This window comes from Prinia subflava, chromosome Z (assembly GCF_021018805.1).
Source record: "Prinia subflava isolate CZ2003 ecotype Zambia chromosome Z, Cam_Psub_1.2, whole genome shotgun sequence".
NCBI classification, from domain to species: Eukaryota; Metazoa; Chordata; class Aves; order Passeriformes; family Cisticolidae; genus Prinia; species Prinia subflava.
In genome coordinates this window covers 90691172-90711572 of record NC_086283.1, presented here as the reverse complement: position 1 = coordinate 90711572, position 20401 = coordinate 90691172, and the positions used below count along the sequence as shown (strand labels likewise).

General features: G+C 36.2%; 1 protein-coding gene across 2 annotated transcripts in view; it reads right to left on the bottom strand.

Annotated features, from left to right (window-relative positions):
• Positions 1 to 20401, bottom strand: part of MTREX (Mtr4 exosome RNA helicase) — a 40199-nt gene that overhangs the window by 4229 nt on the left and 15569 nt on the right. For both annotated transcript variants that reach the window (XR_010083419.1, XM_063422034.1), the window contains exons 16-24: positions 10220 to 10370; positions 8291 to 8463; positions 7934 to 8002; positions 5617 to 5745; positions 4503 to 4613; positions 4027 to 4215; positions 2850 to 3013; positions 1398 to 1503; positions 165 to 221 (exon numbers count right to left, since the gene is read on the bottom strand). Coding sequence is in view for 1 of the 2 variants with exons in the window: in XM_063422034.1 (XP_063278104.1) it covers positions 165 to 221; positions 1398 to 1503; positions 2850 to 3013; positions 4027 to 4215; positions 4503 to 4613; positions 5617 to 5745; positions 7934 to 8002; positions 8291 to 8463; positions 10220 to 10370 (1149 nt within the window). In the remaining variant the exon portion in view is untranslated. The remainder of the gene's footprint in view (positions 1 to 164; positions 222 to 1397; positions 1504 to 2849; positions 3014 to 4026; positions 4216 to 4502; positions 4614 to 5616; positions 5746 to 7933; positions 8003 to 8290; positions 8464 to 10219; positions 10371 to 20401) is intronic.

The following is a 20401-nucleotide window of genomic DNA, read 5'->3' as shown; positions in this document are numbered from 1 at the left end:
GGTTTTTTTGCAAACCGTATATTACACATTGCAAAATCAACTGCAGTGCCAGCTGAATTAACTGATGATCCCAAATCAGGTCTTTACCGTGCACTTATTATACATTACTCATGAGCTTTGCACAGGTTAGCATTAACCCTGAGTTCAGACAGATTTCTAATTACCTGCATTTGCCGAAGTGGTCCTGCCAACTGCTCAGTCAATTTTGGCATTTCACTGGACTGAAAAAGAAGACATTAAACAATCTCAAGTGCTCCTATACATTTGCTCTATACCAAATGAAATGCAAAAGCAGAAGTTCAGTGCATGATACTGCCACCTAAATTACTCCAGTAACTTCTCAAACCTGTTACCAAACACTAAAATTACTGAATTCCCCAAACGTTTGTTCCTCAAACTAAATAAGAAAACAGAATTTTTCTGTACAATACAGCAACATTGAAAAGCAGCACCTGCTATCTGGATACTTCCAAAATTCCCTCTATTTAGCTGTATCATAGTTTTGAACTGATAAATGAGCTGCCATTAACTACTTTGACAAGCTTTTCTTTAAGAATAAAAAATGTTTTTAATAACTTAAGCATCAGTGGCAATACATGAAAACATAGCTTCTCAAAATATCTTCATGTCCTAGCTGTTTAGACTCAAGTACTATTGTTGAGTGAATCCCAATATTCTAATTAACAATGGCTTACCTCAGTTTCCGTTCTATTAACAAATGGAATACATTGGCATCTGCTGCTGAACTCTTTTTTTCATATTTATAATCACCCTGAGTGATACATCTTGCTAGCTACTTGCAAAAATATTTCACACAAAAGTTTACTTTTACTAATTTTCTGGGGTGATACTAACCTTCTATACAGCTTGCAAGTGGGAAAACAATAACATCTATTATTAAATACCCATGGTTTTGCTTTTAAAAATGTATGGTCTTATTTTAAAAGCCTTTTTGTTATCAATTCCATGTGGTACTGCCACATCAACGGTCCAGGTAACATAACACAGACATGTCTAAGAATTAAATATAGCTCACCCCAGAGCACAGGGTGCAGTTATTCTTGAGCATCTTCTTGAGATAATCATTCTACATTCTAAATTATTTGGAGGGGTGTGTGTATTAATAGCAGCACATATGCTGAGAATCTATTGATACTGCTTCATTGCAAGAGGAAGACTGCAATTTAACACAACCTTTGGCATGTCACTCATGAGGAAAGAGACTTTAGCACTGAAGATGAAATGTTTTCACTAAGTTCAGTGTCAAACACCTTAAGAAGTGATAAAAAATGTGCAATGGCTCATACTGTTATGACAAATTTCAGCAACTGAATTAAAAACAGTATTGTTAGAAGACAGGAATTCAACAGAATTCTTGAACTGAAGAATTAACTCACATTCTCTTGAAACACAAAACAGCTGAGCAGTGCAGTTGCCTGTTCTGCAGTCAAGTCATTGAAGAGACCATTGAACATCATTTCTGTCAGGAGCAGTTCATCAGCACTAAAAGAAAGAGAAGGAAGCTTAGGGGAAAGACTTACTCATATGTAATTTTTAAATGAAGAACTATGAATCCATTTTGTGAAGCAAATGAATATGGATAAAAATACCAGCATCTTTTTTATTGTCAGGGACACCAAATACACATATACACACCACACAGAGAAAAAAAATAGCTTTTTAAGGGGCATACTAATTAATAAGAGACTGCAACAGTATTTGAAAGAAACTAAAAACACTTACTAGTCTACAATACAACTTTCCTGACAGCTTATATGAACAGTTGATTTAGTCAGTTTCTATCAGACAGAATATCAAGAGGTCAGAAAGAACCAGGGAGTTAGGCAACTCGCAAAAAGGACTAAAACTAGTACTGCTACTGCTCTGGAAAGATTGAACTGGGTATTTCCAAAATACTGAAGAAAGGAACAAACTTGCTTCAATTTACTTGAAGAATAAAGACTTAACAATGAATTATAAAAGTAAATGCATGATGCAGATACAAAATCTAAACATACTTATTTGGATTAAACACCAAATTTTGGTAAGGCCAAACCTCTATTCTTAAGAGTTTATCAAAAAATGCATAGGATGGGGGGAAAAAACAAAGCATGATTTTTTTAAAACAGAGATGTGTAACTCAAACAGTTCCAGACAGGAACTAGATAAAATTCTGATTCATTCTGCAGGCCAATTACCCATCAAACAAGTACTGGTCACAGCTTTTAAACTTACCTGTAAGACAAGGAGTACAGCAGTTGCTGTGTCTTTAAAAATACAGAATTCTATCAAAATCTGAGTTAATAACTGTAAATTATTGAAGTCTGATTCATGATTTTTTCAACTTTTTCAATACATAAATATCTGATAATTGCATTACAGTAAAATGCACAGGAATCTTCAGATTCCTATGGAAGCAATTTCACTCTATTCCAAACCTGTCAGTAACTTGGTAAATGTTGACAATCATTGCTACACTCATTTGTGAGTGACTGTACCAATAGTACTGGTTCAACATCAACCACAGGAATCAAGACCTTCCCCTCATGCAGTGTACAACATTAAATGAAAACACAAGCTATTAACTAAGGCACAAAAATAGCCGTTGATTTGGCATTTTCATGTCCACATTTTAATATTAAAAGCTATTGTATTTTGTCCTTAAGTTGCTACCTTTACTTACACTGCTTGAATCAGTATATTACCTTTATTACACAGAACACAGTCTCTGAAGAACCCTTTTTCTAACAGTCTCAAAGCTTTAAAATATAAACATAATGTGCTAGTTTTTGCAAGGACTATAAAGTGTATGTTCACGACAATGAACAGTTTGCACAGAAGCCAGTTACCTGCTGATTTCACAAGCAACCCGTCCTTTCATCTCAATAACATCTGAGGATGTGGCAAACCCCAGCCTTCTCAGAACACGCTTGCGGCATTTGAGCTCGTCCATTTGCAGGACAGTTCTGGCTTTCTTCAACTCTCGCTTTGCTACTTTAATATCCATAGCAATCTGGGGGCCAGAGGAGAGGAATTACACCTTGCTGGTTTAACAGATGCAACTGCTTTAAATACATTGTTTAATTTACATAAAGGCCTCAGAACAATGCTATATGAACATACTACTGACTAGTTGACTTGCCTAAGTCTCCTAAGAGGAAGGTTTTAATAATAACAATAACAATGGTAGTGGTAGTGGTAGTAGGTGGTGGTAGTAGGTGGTGGTAGTAGGTGGTGGTAGTAGGTGGTGGTAGTAGTAACAAAAAAATCAGCTCCATTTACCCACTGAAACCTCTGGTAAGCTTGGGAAGTTAAACTATTTACCCATAGTGGGAAACAAACCAAACCAGCCCACATTAAAAAGACACAGTTATCCTCTGTTGAGAAATGAGCACTCATCTTCTGAGACCTATACAAGTCTCAGTTAACCAATTATTCAATGAAATATAAACCAAAGGCATTATTTTATGCTGTAAGAACTTCTCCAGTGGCTTGCAGTTCATCACAGTCTGCCCATACCAGAACTACCTCACTTCTGTGAAGTGGCTCCTGGAGAACCTGTTTTCTCAAGCAGAAGAGGAACATGAGAGCTGGTTTCATGCACAGCTGATTCCAGTCTAAGAGAGTACAACTCTATACAAAATAAGTAAGTGCATTGCTTCCAGGATGAGAGTCTGCTTAGGAAGCAGCAGCATAACGACTTCTCTGGTACACTCCTCAAGCTAATAAGCCCCATCAATTCAACTTAGGTTTGCACAAGTGTATTAAAAATTATCAACTAAAATTATCTATTAAGACTTTTCCTTCATTGCATTGTGCTATATCTATTCAGTGAAAAAGACCCCTGTAACCTTTTAATTTCTGAAAATTTCCTCTGAAGTTTTCTTTTCAGACATACTTTGCATCTGTACCAATGAAGGGTGTATCACCGACTCAGCCATTTTGTTAGTGAGGTTCAGTAATTTTAAAATGGTTGACTTGGTTGATTTGCAGCTGAACATGAAGTAATTTGGTTTGTATCCCTACCTGTGCTTTTTTTTCACAAAGTTTGTATATGGTTTCCAAGTTTGGATCATTGTGAAGAGGATGTGAATACATCCTATGCTCAAATGCCTCTATTTTTTGGATTACTTTTTTCAACCCTTGGTCTTTGATGCCCATGTCATCAATAGGGTCTAGTAAGGGCACTCCATCAGGAAACCGTTTCTGTACTTCCTAAAATGATGAAAAAAAATTTTTTTTAAGATTAGTAACAGTAAAATAAACATTTTACAAATAAGCTGGTATAACTATAGAGACACAGAAGTCATGTGGTGTTTCAGCAGTTTCCAAAATCAATTTAAAATCACTTGACAAGGAGAAAAAAATTCACATACATTGTGGTTTCCAATCCCTTTAAACAATAAGGCTGAAGATGTGACAGAAACTTTACACAAATTTCTTCAGAACACGTTGCCTTGTGTTCAAGAGTACCTCACTGATCAGAGCAAAGTGGAACTCACCTGTACAGATTTTAACACACTTTGCCTGTTATCAATAGGCCTCAGGTCTTTCGGTATGTAGAGCCGGACACTGCTGATAGCTGAGACAAGATGCACCAAAACAGGAACAACCTGTCAAAGAGAGTGCAGTAACTCATAAATCAGTAAAAAACATACCTCTCATAACTGGCACACAGAAAAACTTTTTCAAGGGAAAAGGAAAACTTAGTGTTGAAGCATGCGGTATTGGATAAAGGAGTATCAGAAGGCAGGAAAATGCAGGTAATGACCTGAAATATTCATAAAGAAGAAAGCTAATTGTCCAAATAGGAAAATTCTGAATGCAGTTACATCTGGAGAAAGACTACAACTGAAAACAAAACAACAGCTTTTCTAATACCTTGCATCTCACCTGCTGGAATACCTCTTCTGATCCAAACCAGACAAAGTATTGTCATGTACTTAACTAAGAATGCTACTAATAGAGAACATCAAGCCAGAAAAATGCATCTTCCTAAGTATGAAAATCATCATGACACCACAAAGAATCAATACTGCATTAAACTCCAAGGTTTAAATTAAGCTTCTGAGAAAAAACCTGCAGACACATTAAACTGCCTCTGATCTGAAAATTTTAAGTGTTAGTCTTGATATAGGGCTTCAAATCTAAAATTTTGCTTATATAGAAAACGATGCAAATATTTTCACTAAAAAAATATTCAATTTAATTTTAGAATGAGAGAGTTTTACAAAGCCGTTCAGAGATGGTGGAGGCATAGAAGTGTTCAAGAAACAACTGGATTTGGCATTTTGTGCTATGATTTAGGTGACACGCTGGTGTTCAAGGGCTGGACTCAATGATCTTAAAAATCTTCTCCAGTCTTAATAATTTTAAGAAATAAAAAAAGAATTATCTTCCCAGAGACAAGATACTGCTAAGAAAAAGCATCGGTCAAACACTACTACTAAAAATGTATTACTCTTATTTATTAAAAAGGCAGAGTTAGGTGTGTGGAGATTCTTTCTCTTCCTTAAATGCATCAGTCCCTCTTTTATCATAATTTGCAAATGGCTTGGAAATGAAGACTTGGGAAAGTTTTTAAGGAACTACTGAGAATAAATACATGTAACAAACCTGCATCTCTCCTCTCTCATCAGGTCTGGCTGGCTTTGCAGACTCAGTAGCGGAATTTTTCAAACTGTCTTTGCTGCAGTGCAGGAGCACTTCAACTACGTACAATGGGTCCGATTCACCAGAATTTGGCTGTTGAGGGTACAGAGAAAGAGCAGGTCTGTAGCAGTTATTTAAAAATACAAGCAGGAATGAATGAAAATCACATGATTTCTCCAACATTAAAGGTACGAAATGAGCTATGTCTCTTGCAGAGTACCAGCTCAGTGTTGCAGTACATTCTGAAAACCCACACTCTGGTGAACTGATTGGAAGATCCCTCCCACAAATAACACTTGAAAAAATTATCTTCCCCATCCTCCCTTTCCAGGGTAGCCTAAAGTCTGCCTGAAGCTTTAGGTGCAACTGCATTTTCTTCTTTGTGTAGCTTGTTAAGAGTAAGTCAATACGTTTTAAAATTGTAATGCATATTTGCATCATGCTAGCAGTACTGAACTTTGCATATAAAAAAACCATAATTAATAATAAGCAGAACTGACATGACATGCATTTCCTTTCACAGTGCAAAGAGTAAGGAGTATTATGTGAAATACAGATATACTATAACCCTAAATTCATTATTAATTACATGGATTTCTCATTAGAGAAAGGATTTAATTAGAAACTATGATATAGCAAAGAAAAGTTTGCAACGAAACTAGTAATATAAAATGAATTCTCAAAAGCAAACCCAAAGAACTGTTCAGCTTAGAAGTGGATGAAGATTTAAAGATACAGCATAGGTATTATTTTTCCAGTACTATGTAAGTATATTTGTATACTTTAAAAAGTAACAGAGAATGACATCTCAGGACAAAAATGCATTGAACAGATACTAATATGGGTAAACAACAACTTCTTCAAGTAATTTGTTTTGCCTCTGCTCATAGAAACTAGTCTTTTCATACTGACTTTAAAAGTTCAAGAGCTTTAAGTTTGTTCCTTAATTTCCAGCACCTATTGTCATTATTTCCACACCAGAAGGAAAAATTGAACCCAGCTGCTAGAATGACTTAATGAAAAAAATGCTGCTGGAGCCACTTCCATCTCTTACAAAACAGCCTGTAATTTCAAAGCTAATATTCAAACCCAAAGGTTTGTACAACAGTGAGACAGGCCAGATAGGGAAGGCAAATATATATGTGAATAAAATATGACACAGACAGAAGAACTGCCTCCAAATGACACAGAAGTCGGCAATTTTACAGAGAAAGCTGGGACTAGGGGGCAATCTGGTTTATTACTTGTGTGTCTCTATGAGAAAAACAATCTACAAGCAAAGATTTAAGCAACAGCAGTAACAGCCAAATTTTTCAACTTGAAAACAGAAAGAAATATGACTTTCAAAAGCAAGATGGAAAACAAAACAAGATCTCTTTTAGTAAGTTCTGTATGAACACATTTTTCTCCTTTCCTCTTTAATAAATGTATATTAGAAAAGCACCAAAAGGTGCCACAATGAACAGGCACCACCAGAACTTAAAAAAGACAATTTTGCATTTAGACCTAGCAAATAAAGCCAGTGCTCTCCTGATAACATTACAGCAAAAAATGCTACCACAGAAATATATGGTTTTAACTTAGGTTTTCATTTACAGAGTAGAGTAGCTGGTCAAAACATTTCTGAAATGAAGACCAACACATCATCTCAGGGTTATGCAGAGACCAACTATGAAAAAGCATTTCTGAAAGTCTGGCTTCTATTGCATCACTGCCCTCTGTGTCTTCTTCCAAATGTCTCCATTTCTATTGTTTTGCTCTCTTTTATTTCCATTTTACATCTCTATAGCAACGTCTCAAGAGGACAAGCAATTCCATGTCTCACACACTAATTTAGGACTCAAGGCACAATTTGCCAGTTTAAGGTAACCTTCATAGAGCTAAATGTCAGTCTCCCACTGTTCTCAGCCTTCAGTTAGGGCTTCTATAGATTTTCAGAAAGAAAACGACACAGTATCTTTCTCATTAACAGCTTAAATTAGCACTGGCAATGTCTCAGAAACAACTCAGTTTGAAACAGTTTCAGTGCTATGTAACAGCAAGCATTTCCTCCATAAATATGTTAAAAGTTAAAAACAGAACACAAGACTTGGAGTTTTCTCCATCTTCTGTAGTTTTACTTCTTTAGACTTTCACTTCAGGAAGTTCAGAGCTTTTTGTAAATTTGGAGTAAAAGGAATTTTTTGCCATTGAGAACTATAAAGAAATACGAGTTTCACCTTATTTTCAGAAAAAAACAGTCATATATATACTTTGGTAATGGAGAAAATGTGTATTTTACCTTTACATTTGATTTCTTAGAGAAATTAACAACCACACCCCATCCGTAGTCATCACCTTCATTCTTCACCTGGAAACATTACAGGATATTATAAAGTAACATATATAATAACATCCTAGCAAGCATAACTTTGTGGTTTTGATATTTACAACAGCAGTCATGGACTACTATTCATCATGAAAACAGTATTTCTTTTAATGCATTATTGAATGCTTAGCAAAGAAACATACAACAAAACTGGTGCTTAGTGTGACACATGTAGTTTTTCAAGATGGTAAACTGGCAGACACAAATGAACCTTGCAGATTTCACAAACAGGTGGAAATGAAAAATGAAACAAAAGAAAAATGAAACTACCTTTACTAGTCTTCCCGGCTGTAGAAAGGGCAAGCAGTACTTTGGTTTGTGAATGTACTCTTCAATATCTTTAGCCAGTTTTGCAAGCTGCTGGCGGATTCTGTAGTATATCACCACATTTTCTTCATTGGGAATTACAATTTTGTTGTACTGTGCTTCCAAATTATTGACTCCTATAATGAAAAGTAGAATCTCATGGAAATTAATAGCTTTGCACAGATTGAGGAACCAGTGTTTCACTTTCAGATCTCCATTACTAATATTTTGTGACCATTTCTAATACCAATTTTTCACTTACAATAGCCTGTTCTCTGGAAAGCTAGAAATCTGTATATTTGTCCACTGAATTATATTTATAGAGAATTAAATAGCAGTATTATTTTCTTAAAATAAACAAGCTTGAGAAACTGGAAAAGGCTTGACACCCAATTACCCAGGAATGACTGATCTAGGTTTGCACAGAAGTCACATTAAAACTTGCAATCTTTTGGTAGGAAGGTATTCAATGCCAACCACTGCTTTTTATCGCCTCCTATAAAAATAAGACTGCTCAAAGACATCTTCTAGAAAGATGTGTTCCAGCAAGAGGGGAGTTGTTAGATATGTTCTTCCTAACTTGATTTAGGCTCTGAGTTATCAGTTGAAAATCAGTATTTTCTTCCTCCAGTATTTTTATACCTTATTTAGGCAAATCAGTTTTTATTCTAAGTAGTAGGATTCATTCTCTCGTTCTGGTATTAATATCAGCAGACAAAAACAAAGAACAGATTACTAAAAAAATCTCTTTTTCCTCTCCACCAACTCATCCTCTTGCAAGTTGTTTTGAAGGGTCGTAAGTGGCCCAGAAATCCCACTTCACTGGGACTTGAGAGACAACTCAGGAAAAGTGCTCCTTATTTATACCTGCCACTTTTTAGAAGAAATAAGCCATCCGTTCATACTCATGGCATACTTTCTTCCTTAGCCAACTCTCTCCTTTGTGTTTTTCATTGTAGCTGAAGTGGTTACATAATTCTAATGCCCAGCATGGTGCCTAAACCGAAACTGTCCAACTAGGAAAAAAGTTCTTCAGCTCCATTTTTCTATTTAAACAGCAATGTTAGAATGCCAGAATAAAGATCTACGCATGCCAACTGGAACAGGAAAATAAAAAAAATACTATGTTTTACTACTACTACACCTGCTAACTAACAGAAAGGTAACTGAAATCCTCCCTCTCTGCATGACTATCAAAGCTACATGCACATACACACTTTCTCTCTTAACATTCAGTTAACAAACAAACAGATGAACTGCTCAATAATCATAATTACCTCTCATGGTCTTATGATTCTCCTGGATTAAGTTTTGAGAGAGGCCTCACTCTCAAACACCAGCTGAAATCTCCAGACACTGACTTTGGCTCAGGAAAACTCATGGATCATGGCTCAAAATGCAGTTACTTGGTGGAGTGCAAGTAACATCCCAGAGCTCTCTGAATTTTTCTTTGTATTATAATTAAACATTTCTTAACTACACTACTCTGAATGCAATGCACTTAAGTTCTTCTTACACCTTGAGATATTAAAAGGTGGAAGACTTTAGATGAAATCTTTCCTAAGATTTTTCTTCCCCATCTCAAATGAGCTGCATGAATTTTAAAATTGTTTTTCCTTCTTCCCACCCTATAGTTTAGCAATCTGACAACCATTCTAGTCTGAGTCACAGAGGAAAGCTCTCTTCATAAACTGACAGCCCATATCAGTATAGGTCCTCAGAACAAGGCGAATTTGCTGAAACTGTAACACAGCAACAAATGGTGCAGTGGCAACTGTTGGCAAGGAAGACAAAACTGCACAGGTAAAAACTCCTGTGAGCATAAGAACGTCTAACTACCAAATCTCACTATATATAATATCTACCCACATGAGAACATGCAGCAATACTTACTTTCCACTATTTCTGGAATAGTTCTGTAGTGTTGGAACTGATAAAATGATTTTTCCAACATGTATTCAGGGTTAATTTCCTCTACTCGAAGTAAGTTCAATACCATGTTGTATGTCAGGTGGAACGCACTGTTTAAGGGATCTGCTGAACCCTAAAAAAGATACAAAAACATTTTCCATTTGAAAAGAAAATTAATTGCAGCATATAAGAACATATTGGATAAGAATACATAAATCATGATGCAGTATTTCATATGAGGAGCTGCTTTGATGAACTGCACAACTTTTCTTGAATTTAGATTACATATTGCATAAAATCCTAAACAAATTTATTACGGCCAACATGTAAAAGTATTTGTACTGTACAGGTACTTGTCACAACTAGGATATTATAAATTATAATTGAATAAAAAGTCCAGGTAAAAAATGTAGATGTTTCCTGTATTTGGATTCCATTATTTTAACTTTAAAGTAATTATTATTTAACTATTTAAAGCAATCCATTATTTTAACACTGAAAAAACCACTTTTCTGCAAGTCTTAAGAACTACTTATTACATTGGTATCTAGCGAATTCTGTTCAAAACCAGGCAATCTGCAAATTCTTTAACATGAATTATGCCTCATTATAAAATTAAAGTAATTTGCAGGCAGCTTGAGAGAAGTTGTGAACTCTCCTCTGGATGTGGTCCTGGGCACCCTGCTCTAGATGACAGAGCCATGACAGAGCCATGGTTTTGGAAAAGATGACCTCCACAGGGTCCCTTACAACCCCCACTATTCTGGGAAGTTAAATTTTTTTTTTACAATATGCTATGTGCAAATATTTTGACTAATGTTAGAAGAAAAGACACTGAGAAAGCATTGCAGGGAACCACTACTTTCTTTATCAGTTCTTATTTTTTTAAGAACATCTATTACTGTCTTCTGTCAGAAAGGGGTAGTGGACTAACTAAATGCATCTTTGGTGTGATTCACCATTGGCTGTTAGTATGTTCTCCCCATGAGTAGAACCTTGTTATCATAAAAGAGCAAACATTTAACTGATATGGACTAAAACAACCCCTTATCCAAAGAACAAATGAAACAAACAGTGTCCAGAGAAGATCCAGAAGGACTCAACACACAGCCTCTCCAAGCAAGGGCAAGCCTGAGAAACTGTCTCTCATTTAAATGTCAGCACAGAAGGTCATCCTGATACACCAAATCGCTGAAATCAGATGAGAGAGATCCAACATTTCTGAAGCACAAAACTGCCCAGCTGTGGTGCGTAATGTTTCATCCAAGTAGCACTAGTATCAAAGGAACAGGTATCTGACAGTCCCTCAGAAAGGATACAAGGGAAATTCAGGAGTTATGAAGCAGAAAATTATCATTTGTGTGCAACTAAAAGAGTGGAAAACAAAAGCAACAGACAGCTTGACAGAATAGGGTAGAACAGCAACAAAAAGTTTCTTATAAAACCAAGATAGATCTCACAAATATTTCAGAGCTCTTTGAAGGTGTTAACAAGTACATGAATTACCATACCTCGATTCCCGAAATGCTTATGACAATATACTCCCCTCCAACAATGTAACATAATTAGGTGTTTAAGGGATTTTTAAAAATGAAACACTTGTGAATTACTAAACAGAAAACAAGTGCAATTTTGGTGTTTCATAAAACAAAATTTCCCTGAGACTCAAAGAGGGCTGGATTTACAACAAACGTAAAAAAGGCAAAAATAGAAAAATAGCAAGCTCTGCTAAAAATTGAACCGGATGTTTGAAGCTAAACAACACACAACAAGGAATAAAATGGCAAGTGAAATCTAATCTGAAAGTATAACACAAGACAATGGGCAACAGTTTGCAATGGTCTTGCACTTCTACTACATTATATATATTTTATATATATATAATGTATATATGAAATATAAGAGATTTACTAAACAAGAATTGTCATTTCAACAAGGCCTATGAGTAAATTTAGTCATGATTAAACATTTTAAATAACTAAAATGTAACAAGAAAATAAGGATGTTTCAAGAAGTATTTTTCATGCAATAATACGATTGTTGAAGTTCCACATGTACTTTCAGATATTTCAGAAGCTCAGAAAGGCTGACATTAGAAAACATGCAACTCTGCACCCTTTTTAAACTTGAAAATTCCTTTACCTAAACCTAATTATATCTTCTTGCAACTAATTTATTTGCTTTTCTCTATTAGCAGATATTTCCTTGTCATACCTAATTTAAAAAATCATTGGCTGTTTAAAAAATTAACTGATTTGTTTATGTATGCAAATACGGAAATTCAAATCCCGTGGTTTTCCAGTGAAGCTAAATGTACTAGACTTTAAATGACAATATTACAATACACATATTTTTCTTTCAATTTCAAAGATACTGTCAGGAATTCATCTATTGGTCGGCTGATATCAGACTTACTAAGAGGCAGTTTGAGTCTAAAACTCCTTCATATATGCAAGATTTAAGAATACTGTAACTCCATTTGCTTTAAGTGAGGCAGAGCTTTATGAGATTACCTTACAAATGCTAAAATCCTATTCAATGACTGATTATTTTGACCCAGAAAGGAACACAACTGTTACAGAAAAGCCTTTAGCATATGTTTACACTATGAAAGTACCAGCATGAATACATGTAAAACAAGTTCTGGATAAATCATGTTCTAATGTTTTGCTTCCCATGGCTACCCATTCAGTCACTCTAGATTACATCTCTGAGTGCATCATAAATACATATCTAGGTTTTCACCTCAAGTGATTCATTTCAGAGCAGAAGTACCTCTTAAATTAGACCATGAAATGTGTATTTAAAACAATAATGTCAGTTCTGAAATCACCACAGAGGGGTTTCTCCTAAAGGAAATGCGTCACTAATTACAACACCAACAGTTGAGCTTTGGTGCTCAAGTTTCTACAGATGCCTCTGATTGGATATATCAAATAAAGATGACAGAACTTCTGTTGCTGATGCTAGCCAACATGTAGCATGTAGTACAGCTTTTTTTTTTTTTTAGACCTGACATAATCCATAAGGATTATGTATGTACCAACCTCCTGTCCATTTTTCTAAAAATACTATTTATTCTAGGAAAGAGAAATTATCACTCCCTAAAAAGCTTGCATCTCTATAGCAAAAGATGCCATTTAAAGAATGGCATCTACTAAACAAAGCCACAGCAATTACGCCGATGTCAGCTAACAGTGGTCAGATTCTTTCCTACTGCAATGTCCACTGCTCTACTCAGGCCTCAGCTAAAGAAGCTGGAATACACTCACCAGCTGGCTACAGGCACCAGAGATCTGGCAAAAAGCTGCTGCGTGACTTCTCTGATCATACTATACAACAAATCCTCTTTCCATTCCTGACATCTTGGGGTGAAAACCTTCACCGTGTGCTTGAAAGATTATAAACCACTTCAAAGAATAGAAGAACTGTGTCACACTCCCACTTAAATGTGATCACTCACTGAGAAAACAAGGAACTTCATATAGCTATAATATATACACAGAACATGCCAAGGAAGACCAAACAGTTCCTGCAGATTCACTTTAAAGACCTTTTCTTAAAATCAGCAGAGTTCAGCTATGAAGGAGTGATTTAAAAACAAAGAAAAAACCCCAGCTATTTCAGACATTATGTAAAGCAGAATTACTTGAAAGGCAATGTTTGAGCCAGTTGCTGATGTGGCAATTTTTACTTTAAACACATGATCAGCATTTTACAATTTGAAAATATGATCATTCTATTAAGACATAGCAGTTAAAATACAAATCCTGTTTTGGCAAAAATGGTGAATTTTTCCTGTTCCAACATCTCATAAACACATTTTTCTCCAAGTTGCAGAAACTCCTGTCTTCTCAGTGTTCTCTAAGCAATACATTTGAAATCAAGAGTTCTGAGAAGCTTATTTTGTCTGAAAACTGAAACTGCCACTTCTTCAAATGAAATATGACCACACTAGCTCTACTGTATTATAGCACAGCCTTCAGCACAGCCAGCAAGTTCTGCAGTCTTTACCTACCACCCCAGTCTATGAGTAGACTCACATCTAAGAGGGAGCAATCACCTATATGCCCTTGCTTCATTTACTTAGCTGCAACATCCAGATTTTGCAACTGCATTAGAAAACCTTATACTAAAATGCAGTTGTTCTTTTACACTAAGCACCCTCAAGGCATGAGTAGCCAAATTAGCCTTTTATGGCAAATACCAAAGACAGCCATTTCTAATGAAGAGACAATTAGTGCTTACCTAAAGTCACCTGTCAGATATATATGGTGGAGAGAAGAAAATAAGACGAGGGGAGGGAAGACAGGATATATTACTGACAGGAAAATGGAAAAGGTAGGCTTTTCCTTCCTAACATACTTTCAAAGAGTCTTCACAGTGTAAAGTGTTCAGCTATATTGGATTATGCTTATTGCCAAGATATAATAAGACATAGATTAGTTTTAACTTACATTTTCTCCATGATGGTTTGCTCCTCCTGAAACCCCTTTGTCTGCTCAAGCCTTTTGCCACTGGCTCCCAGACTGATTACTTTACTTACTTAAAAATACTGTGAAGCACTTAGTTCATCCTCTACCAGAGGCCCTCCTGTCAAAATAGATCAACCTTCTCTTCAAAAGCCAGGCTACACCATGATCTGCCTCAATATCTCTCAGGCTCTGAGGAAGCCTCACCCATGTCTCTGTAGAAAAAGCTCCATGGTAGAGAAAGGAAGAACCACCAACCACTCAAGGCAGAAGATCAAGCAAAAGCTTGACTTCATCTGAGCTGCAAAAAGAGTTGATGAGAAAGACTGCCTTGAACAGGCATCAAGAAGTCACTTTCAAACATGCACTGCATCCATGACTTACTGCTGTTGAAGAATTACCATTCCAGTTCTCCAGCCTCCTTTCTGCAAGTAATCCTGCCTCTCATTCCTTCAGAGATGACAGTCTCCCTCACCTCAAAACCTTAACAACACTGCAGCAAGAGATTTGTTTTTTCTGAATACTTTTTAGAAAACAGAATATATTTGCAAGATTTTCTGTCCCTCTGGATGACAATTACCTGGATACCTGAGAACAGTCTGAATGTATCAGCTAAAGTTCTCAGAAATCAATGATCCAATTTGCACTTGCAACCACTTCTCAAAAAATTTTAAGTTAACAGAAGCACCCTTTCAAGTTTTCCAAGATTTGGGTTATTAGATGTATGCAAAAATGACTGGATTAAGCTCAAAATGTTAAAAATCAGGAACATAACCATAAACAATTCACTGCAGAAATAATTTACTCAAAAGCTAAAAAAAAAGTACATGAATCTGAGAACTATAACTGCTATACAGTGTTCCCAGTTTAACTGCCAATAATTTCAGAGCAGATCCTCTTCTTAACACAACCTAACAATCCAACAGGGGATTCCATATTTACTGGTATAACAACTTCTTGCCCACATAAACTAGAAAAATATAAAGATTGGGATGAGGAAGATTAGTGCATGGAATTGATACAAACAGTATTTTTTCCTTTTTTTTATTACTGTTAAGACTTGGACGCCTTGTCTAACTAGACATGTGAGAGCTGTCACTGCTGCATAATGGCATGTAGTGTTGAGCAAGACATACATTTGGTAAGGGTTACTCCCTCTGTTCTCTCTTACAGCAGGAGAAAAATATTTACATTTTTAAATCCGTTCCCATGAAGAGAGAGTAACAAATTCTGCACATAACTTTCTTGCTCCCCAGCCTGTTATGGAACATAAAATGGCAAATACTGTCTGAAACGAATTAATTTGCAAAGCAACAATAAAGAATCTTCCATAATGATAAAATTAGATACAATATAGGATATAATTGACACCATTTTGGTCCAGTGACAGTTTTATTTGCTTATCAGTGTTTCCAGAAATAAACTGAATCCATGAGTTCAAAGAAAGGAAATAACAAACGACTTTACAAAAAGAGTGAAGAACAGAACAAACTGATAATAATTAAAGATATTTCCCCTTTTTTTGTCATAAGGGGAAAATAAGTAGATTTAGCTGTCTGTAATAGTCATCATTACAAATTTCTATTAAAACCATCATTAAATAAAAATTCTAATGACTGCTTGATATGTCTGTAAGGCACAGAAACATCTCTTGTGAAATAACAACATGCGTTTTTCCAGATATCAGTAATAAAATAACCACATGAATATTCAGTGCTCTCAGAAATATAAAAAACCCTCATGCAGTTATACTGATAGCGGAATTAGCCTAAGCTACATCAGCACAACTGTAAAATCAATAAAAAAACTCTTCTATGAGGTTATTTTTAATAGACAATGATAAACTGCTATTTTAAGCACAAATTTATAACCTATCTGGCTCACTGCTTTGCCCCAAAACCAGTTACACCAGCATAAGCAGAAGCCACTGTGGGTGGCAAAATAGTGTTTCAGCAGGCTTTGCTGGTGAAAATACCTGAGGCTGGGATTCAACAAATGCTCCAGCTGTAACAGGAGATTGAAAACAATGTAACCTACCTGTTTCTCTCCCCTGCAAATACTACCTTCTCAAGTTAGTTGTGAATGAAGGAAATTTTCAACCATTTACCCTCTTTAATACAGTAGGCTACTATTGTAGCCGTCATCAGTTTTACTTCAGGCTGGTAACTCCAAGTTCTGGTCTTCTTGTTTTTGGAAAAAGCAAATGGTATCTCTTATCTTCAGGAAGATGCTAGCTGACAGCCTCAACACATTTGCTGCTATAGTTATCAGGACAGGGATGTATTTATTTTATGACACTTTACCAGTTCAGTAAATATGCAGTATGTTTTAACTTAAAGGAAAAGTGTGCTCTAGCAAAGACTACCTACTTCTATAAAACATTAATATAAAAATAAACTTTAGAAAGTACCTTTTCCATCTGTTCATCTCAAACCTACCTTTTTTAAGAACAAAAAGGCAAAGAAAAAATTCTAGCCCAGCCAAAATGCTTTTACATTCATAGTGATGAGTTTACCAAAGTAAATTTTCCAAAAATATGGAGGAAAACCACTTTCCACAGACTGAAATAAAACTTCATCTATTTTGTGGTATTAAGGCAGCAACCACAACGAATACATAAAGCCCATTAGCTTAGTCCTACAGGCTCTTGAAAATCCTGAGAAGTTCAAGAATGACAAACCATTTCACATCACCACCACCATTAGATGCACCTCATTTTCCTACGTCCTGGTTGCAAACATCAGCAAGAATAGCTGTTTGCTGTTCTCTTCCATCTGCTGGCTTGCATAATTATATGCAAAACTGTGACCCTGATCACAAAGGTGTTTGATTATCCATTTCCCTGATCTCTGTGATTTCATACTAGAATCTTGTTCACTTTAAGGCGATTTTAAAATAAGGTTAGAAGTTAAGTAACCTCCTGAATCAAAGCCTGGAAAATTCCTGCAATACATGCTTCATAAGGATAAGAAAAGGTTGGCAGCTTACAGTAAAAACAATTATTTCACATTAAAATTATTTTTTAAATCTAAATATGTTTTATAAAGTATCCAAAAGACATGTTTTATTGTGATACTCATCTATGTCACAACTTTACAAGAATATTTTACTGTCCTCAAACCACTAGTGACAATCTATTATTTTAGATTTTGCAATGTCTTTTCCAAAAAGTATTAGGGCCAACCTCGAGCTGAAGTATTTCTCTTCTGATGTAGGATTTGGTAAATTTCTCAACTTCTGAGGCATTTTTCCCCCCCTAGATGTAACTTCAGAGTCAAACCAAAGTACCATAGTGTAATTAAGATGGCATGTTAAGCTGGCGTTTGCAGAGGAAACTACTGAACTGTCTGAATTGCTGTCATGCTTATTTGCCTTGTACAATAAAACAATTTCAGAATTAAATAAAATGCAAAGAGACTTCTCATAGCAGCATACAGGCCAAATAAGGCCAATACAGCCAGCTCTATAAAATGAAGGCCCTGCCAAGGAATGAGATGTAGCTGGTAGAGCATCTTCTACAGCTTGGCATTGGGACACTTTATGTTCCACGGGCAAAAGACATGAAAGCGTATTTTTTTACCTTGGCAAACAAATGCATTCCTGTATCAGAAACAGTGTAGCCAGCAGGACTGGGGAAAGGATCGGCATTGATGAGATAACACCTCAGAGTCCCCTGACTCTCCAGATTCCCCTCAGAAGGGGCACCTTCTGAGCCCCTCACTTCAAAAAGGACTTTAAATGCTGGACCATGTCCAGAGAAGGACAGGGCTCACAAAGCATCTAGAGATCATGTCTTCTGAGAAACACCTGAGGGAGCTGGGGTTTTTATCCTGGAGAAGTGGAGGCTCAGGGAAACCTCACTGCCCTCTACAACTGCCTGAAAGGAGCTTGTTAGTCAGGGGTCCAGTATCTTCTACTGTGCCTACAGGGAGAAGACCCAAGGAAATGGCCTTAAACTGAGACACGGGATACTCAGATTAGATATAGGAAACAATGTTTTCACTACTAGAGTGGTCAGGCACTGGAACAGGTTGCCCAGGGACCTGGTGGAGTCACTGTCCCTGGAGGTAATTCAGAGGTGTCTGGCACTGGCACTGGGTAATATGGCTTAGTGTTTAGGGCTTGCACTAGTAAATGCTGGGTTGACAGCTGGGACTTGCTGATCTAAAGGGTCTCTTCCAACCTTGATGATTTTACATTTTCTTTCAATTTTTCAGTCCATATATCTTCTCCTGTGATGGAGTAAGTAGATGCAAAGCACTAAAGGCTCAAATTCAAAGTTCAAAAACCTACTTAGATAGCACATTCTCTTTCAGAGTACAATCATCCATTCTGGTAACCTACTTAGCTCAAGGTTTTTGTGTTTTAGAGACACAAATTACCACTGTTGAGCAACTCAACTCTGTAGGAACAGATGCTTGTAGCATGGCCAAGTTCTAACTGGAGAGATGCTGCACTGGTTTCAAAGGCTTTCTAGCATCAAGAACAAGCTTTACACTCCCTACCTAAACTAACACAATATAACTAAAGATTTTAAGTAAGGAAACAAAAATAAAGTCCAACCGAATACTTCTTAGTATCATGCAAACATACAATTACAATTTACCATCTTCAGAAATCTGCCCCAATAGTTTTGTAAGCATTTAAGTTTACAGACTCATGCAAGTCACCAGTTTACTAAATATTCAGTGGTCAAGTACATGCTAAGGATAAACAAAGAAACCTAGTTACACTGCCGAAGACAAACGCACGTTACCGAGTTTGAGAAATATTTACAAGAACGCCCTCTAAGAATGGAATGCTGAATGTCAGTCTGGAGTACTGTACACAATGTCGCAATGAGCAGTGCACAGCCAAGCAGCACAGCTGCAGCAGTGCTGCTGGTACCAACACGCTCAAAGCTCCCACTTCACTGACCGTGGCGGGAGGCGGCTGACAATGCCATTCCTAGATGTTTTGCTCTAGTGCTCAGGAAATGCTTTGGATCAGAAACCCCTAAGGGCTGAAGAGGTATGGCAAAAATGTTCCATGTAAATGTTCTATCTTCTCAATATGGCTAATTCATTTCTTCTGGAGTTTTTCCTGTAAATCTGTAGCTTATCCTGAAAGCAGAATGCTACTACTAGGCACAATCACGATCTTACTATCAAAAAATACCATATGTAAGAAAAATCTAACTGAGACATACTTAGTGATGACTATGAACTGTAAATATAGTACAAGTTTTAGTCTATATTGATTTCCTTGGCCTATTTGACAGGGAATTTCCTCTAGATGCTTTGTATTTAAGAAGGAAAATAAGAAGGGGTTTTTTTGTGCTGTACTGGTAATTTTGTAAAAGGTTTCTTTCACTGCCTTTAAAGCAATTGGCTAAATAGTTACAGAAGCTACAGAAATATCAATACCTTCATTTTAGCTACCTCTGATCTTTTTCAGAAAAATCAAAAAGTCAATCTCTGATCACAAGGGAAGTAGTGTCAAAAATTAGTGAAATAGATTAATTAATTTAGATCAGTGGAGAAGAAGCAAGACACAGTATGGAAAGCAAAAGCCATTATTTTTCCCATTTATTTCCTTATAACTCAAAAGGGGGAAAAAACACAAAACTCTTATCGTTTCAATGAAGGAAATAGTCTTTACTATTTCCTTAAAATCTTGACAAAAACCCCAGAGATAGCATCAAAAAGAAAGT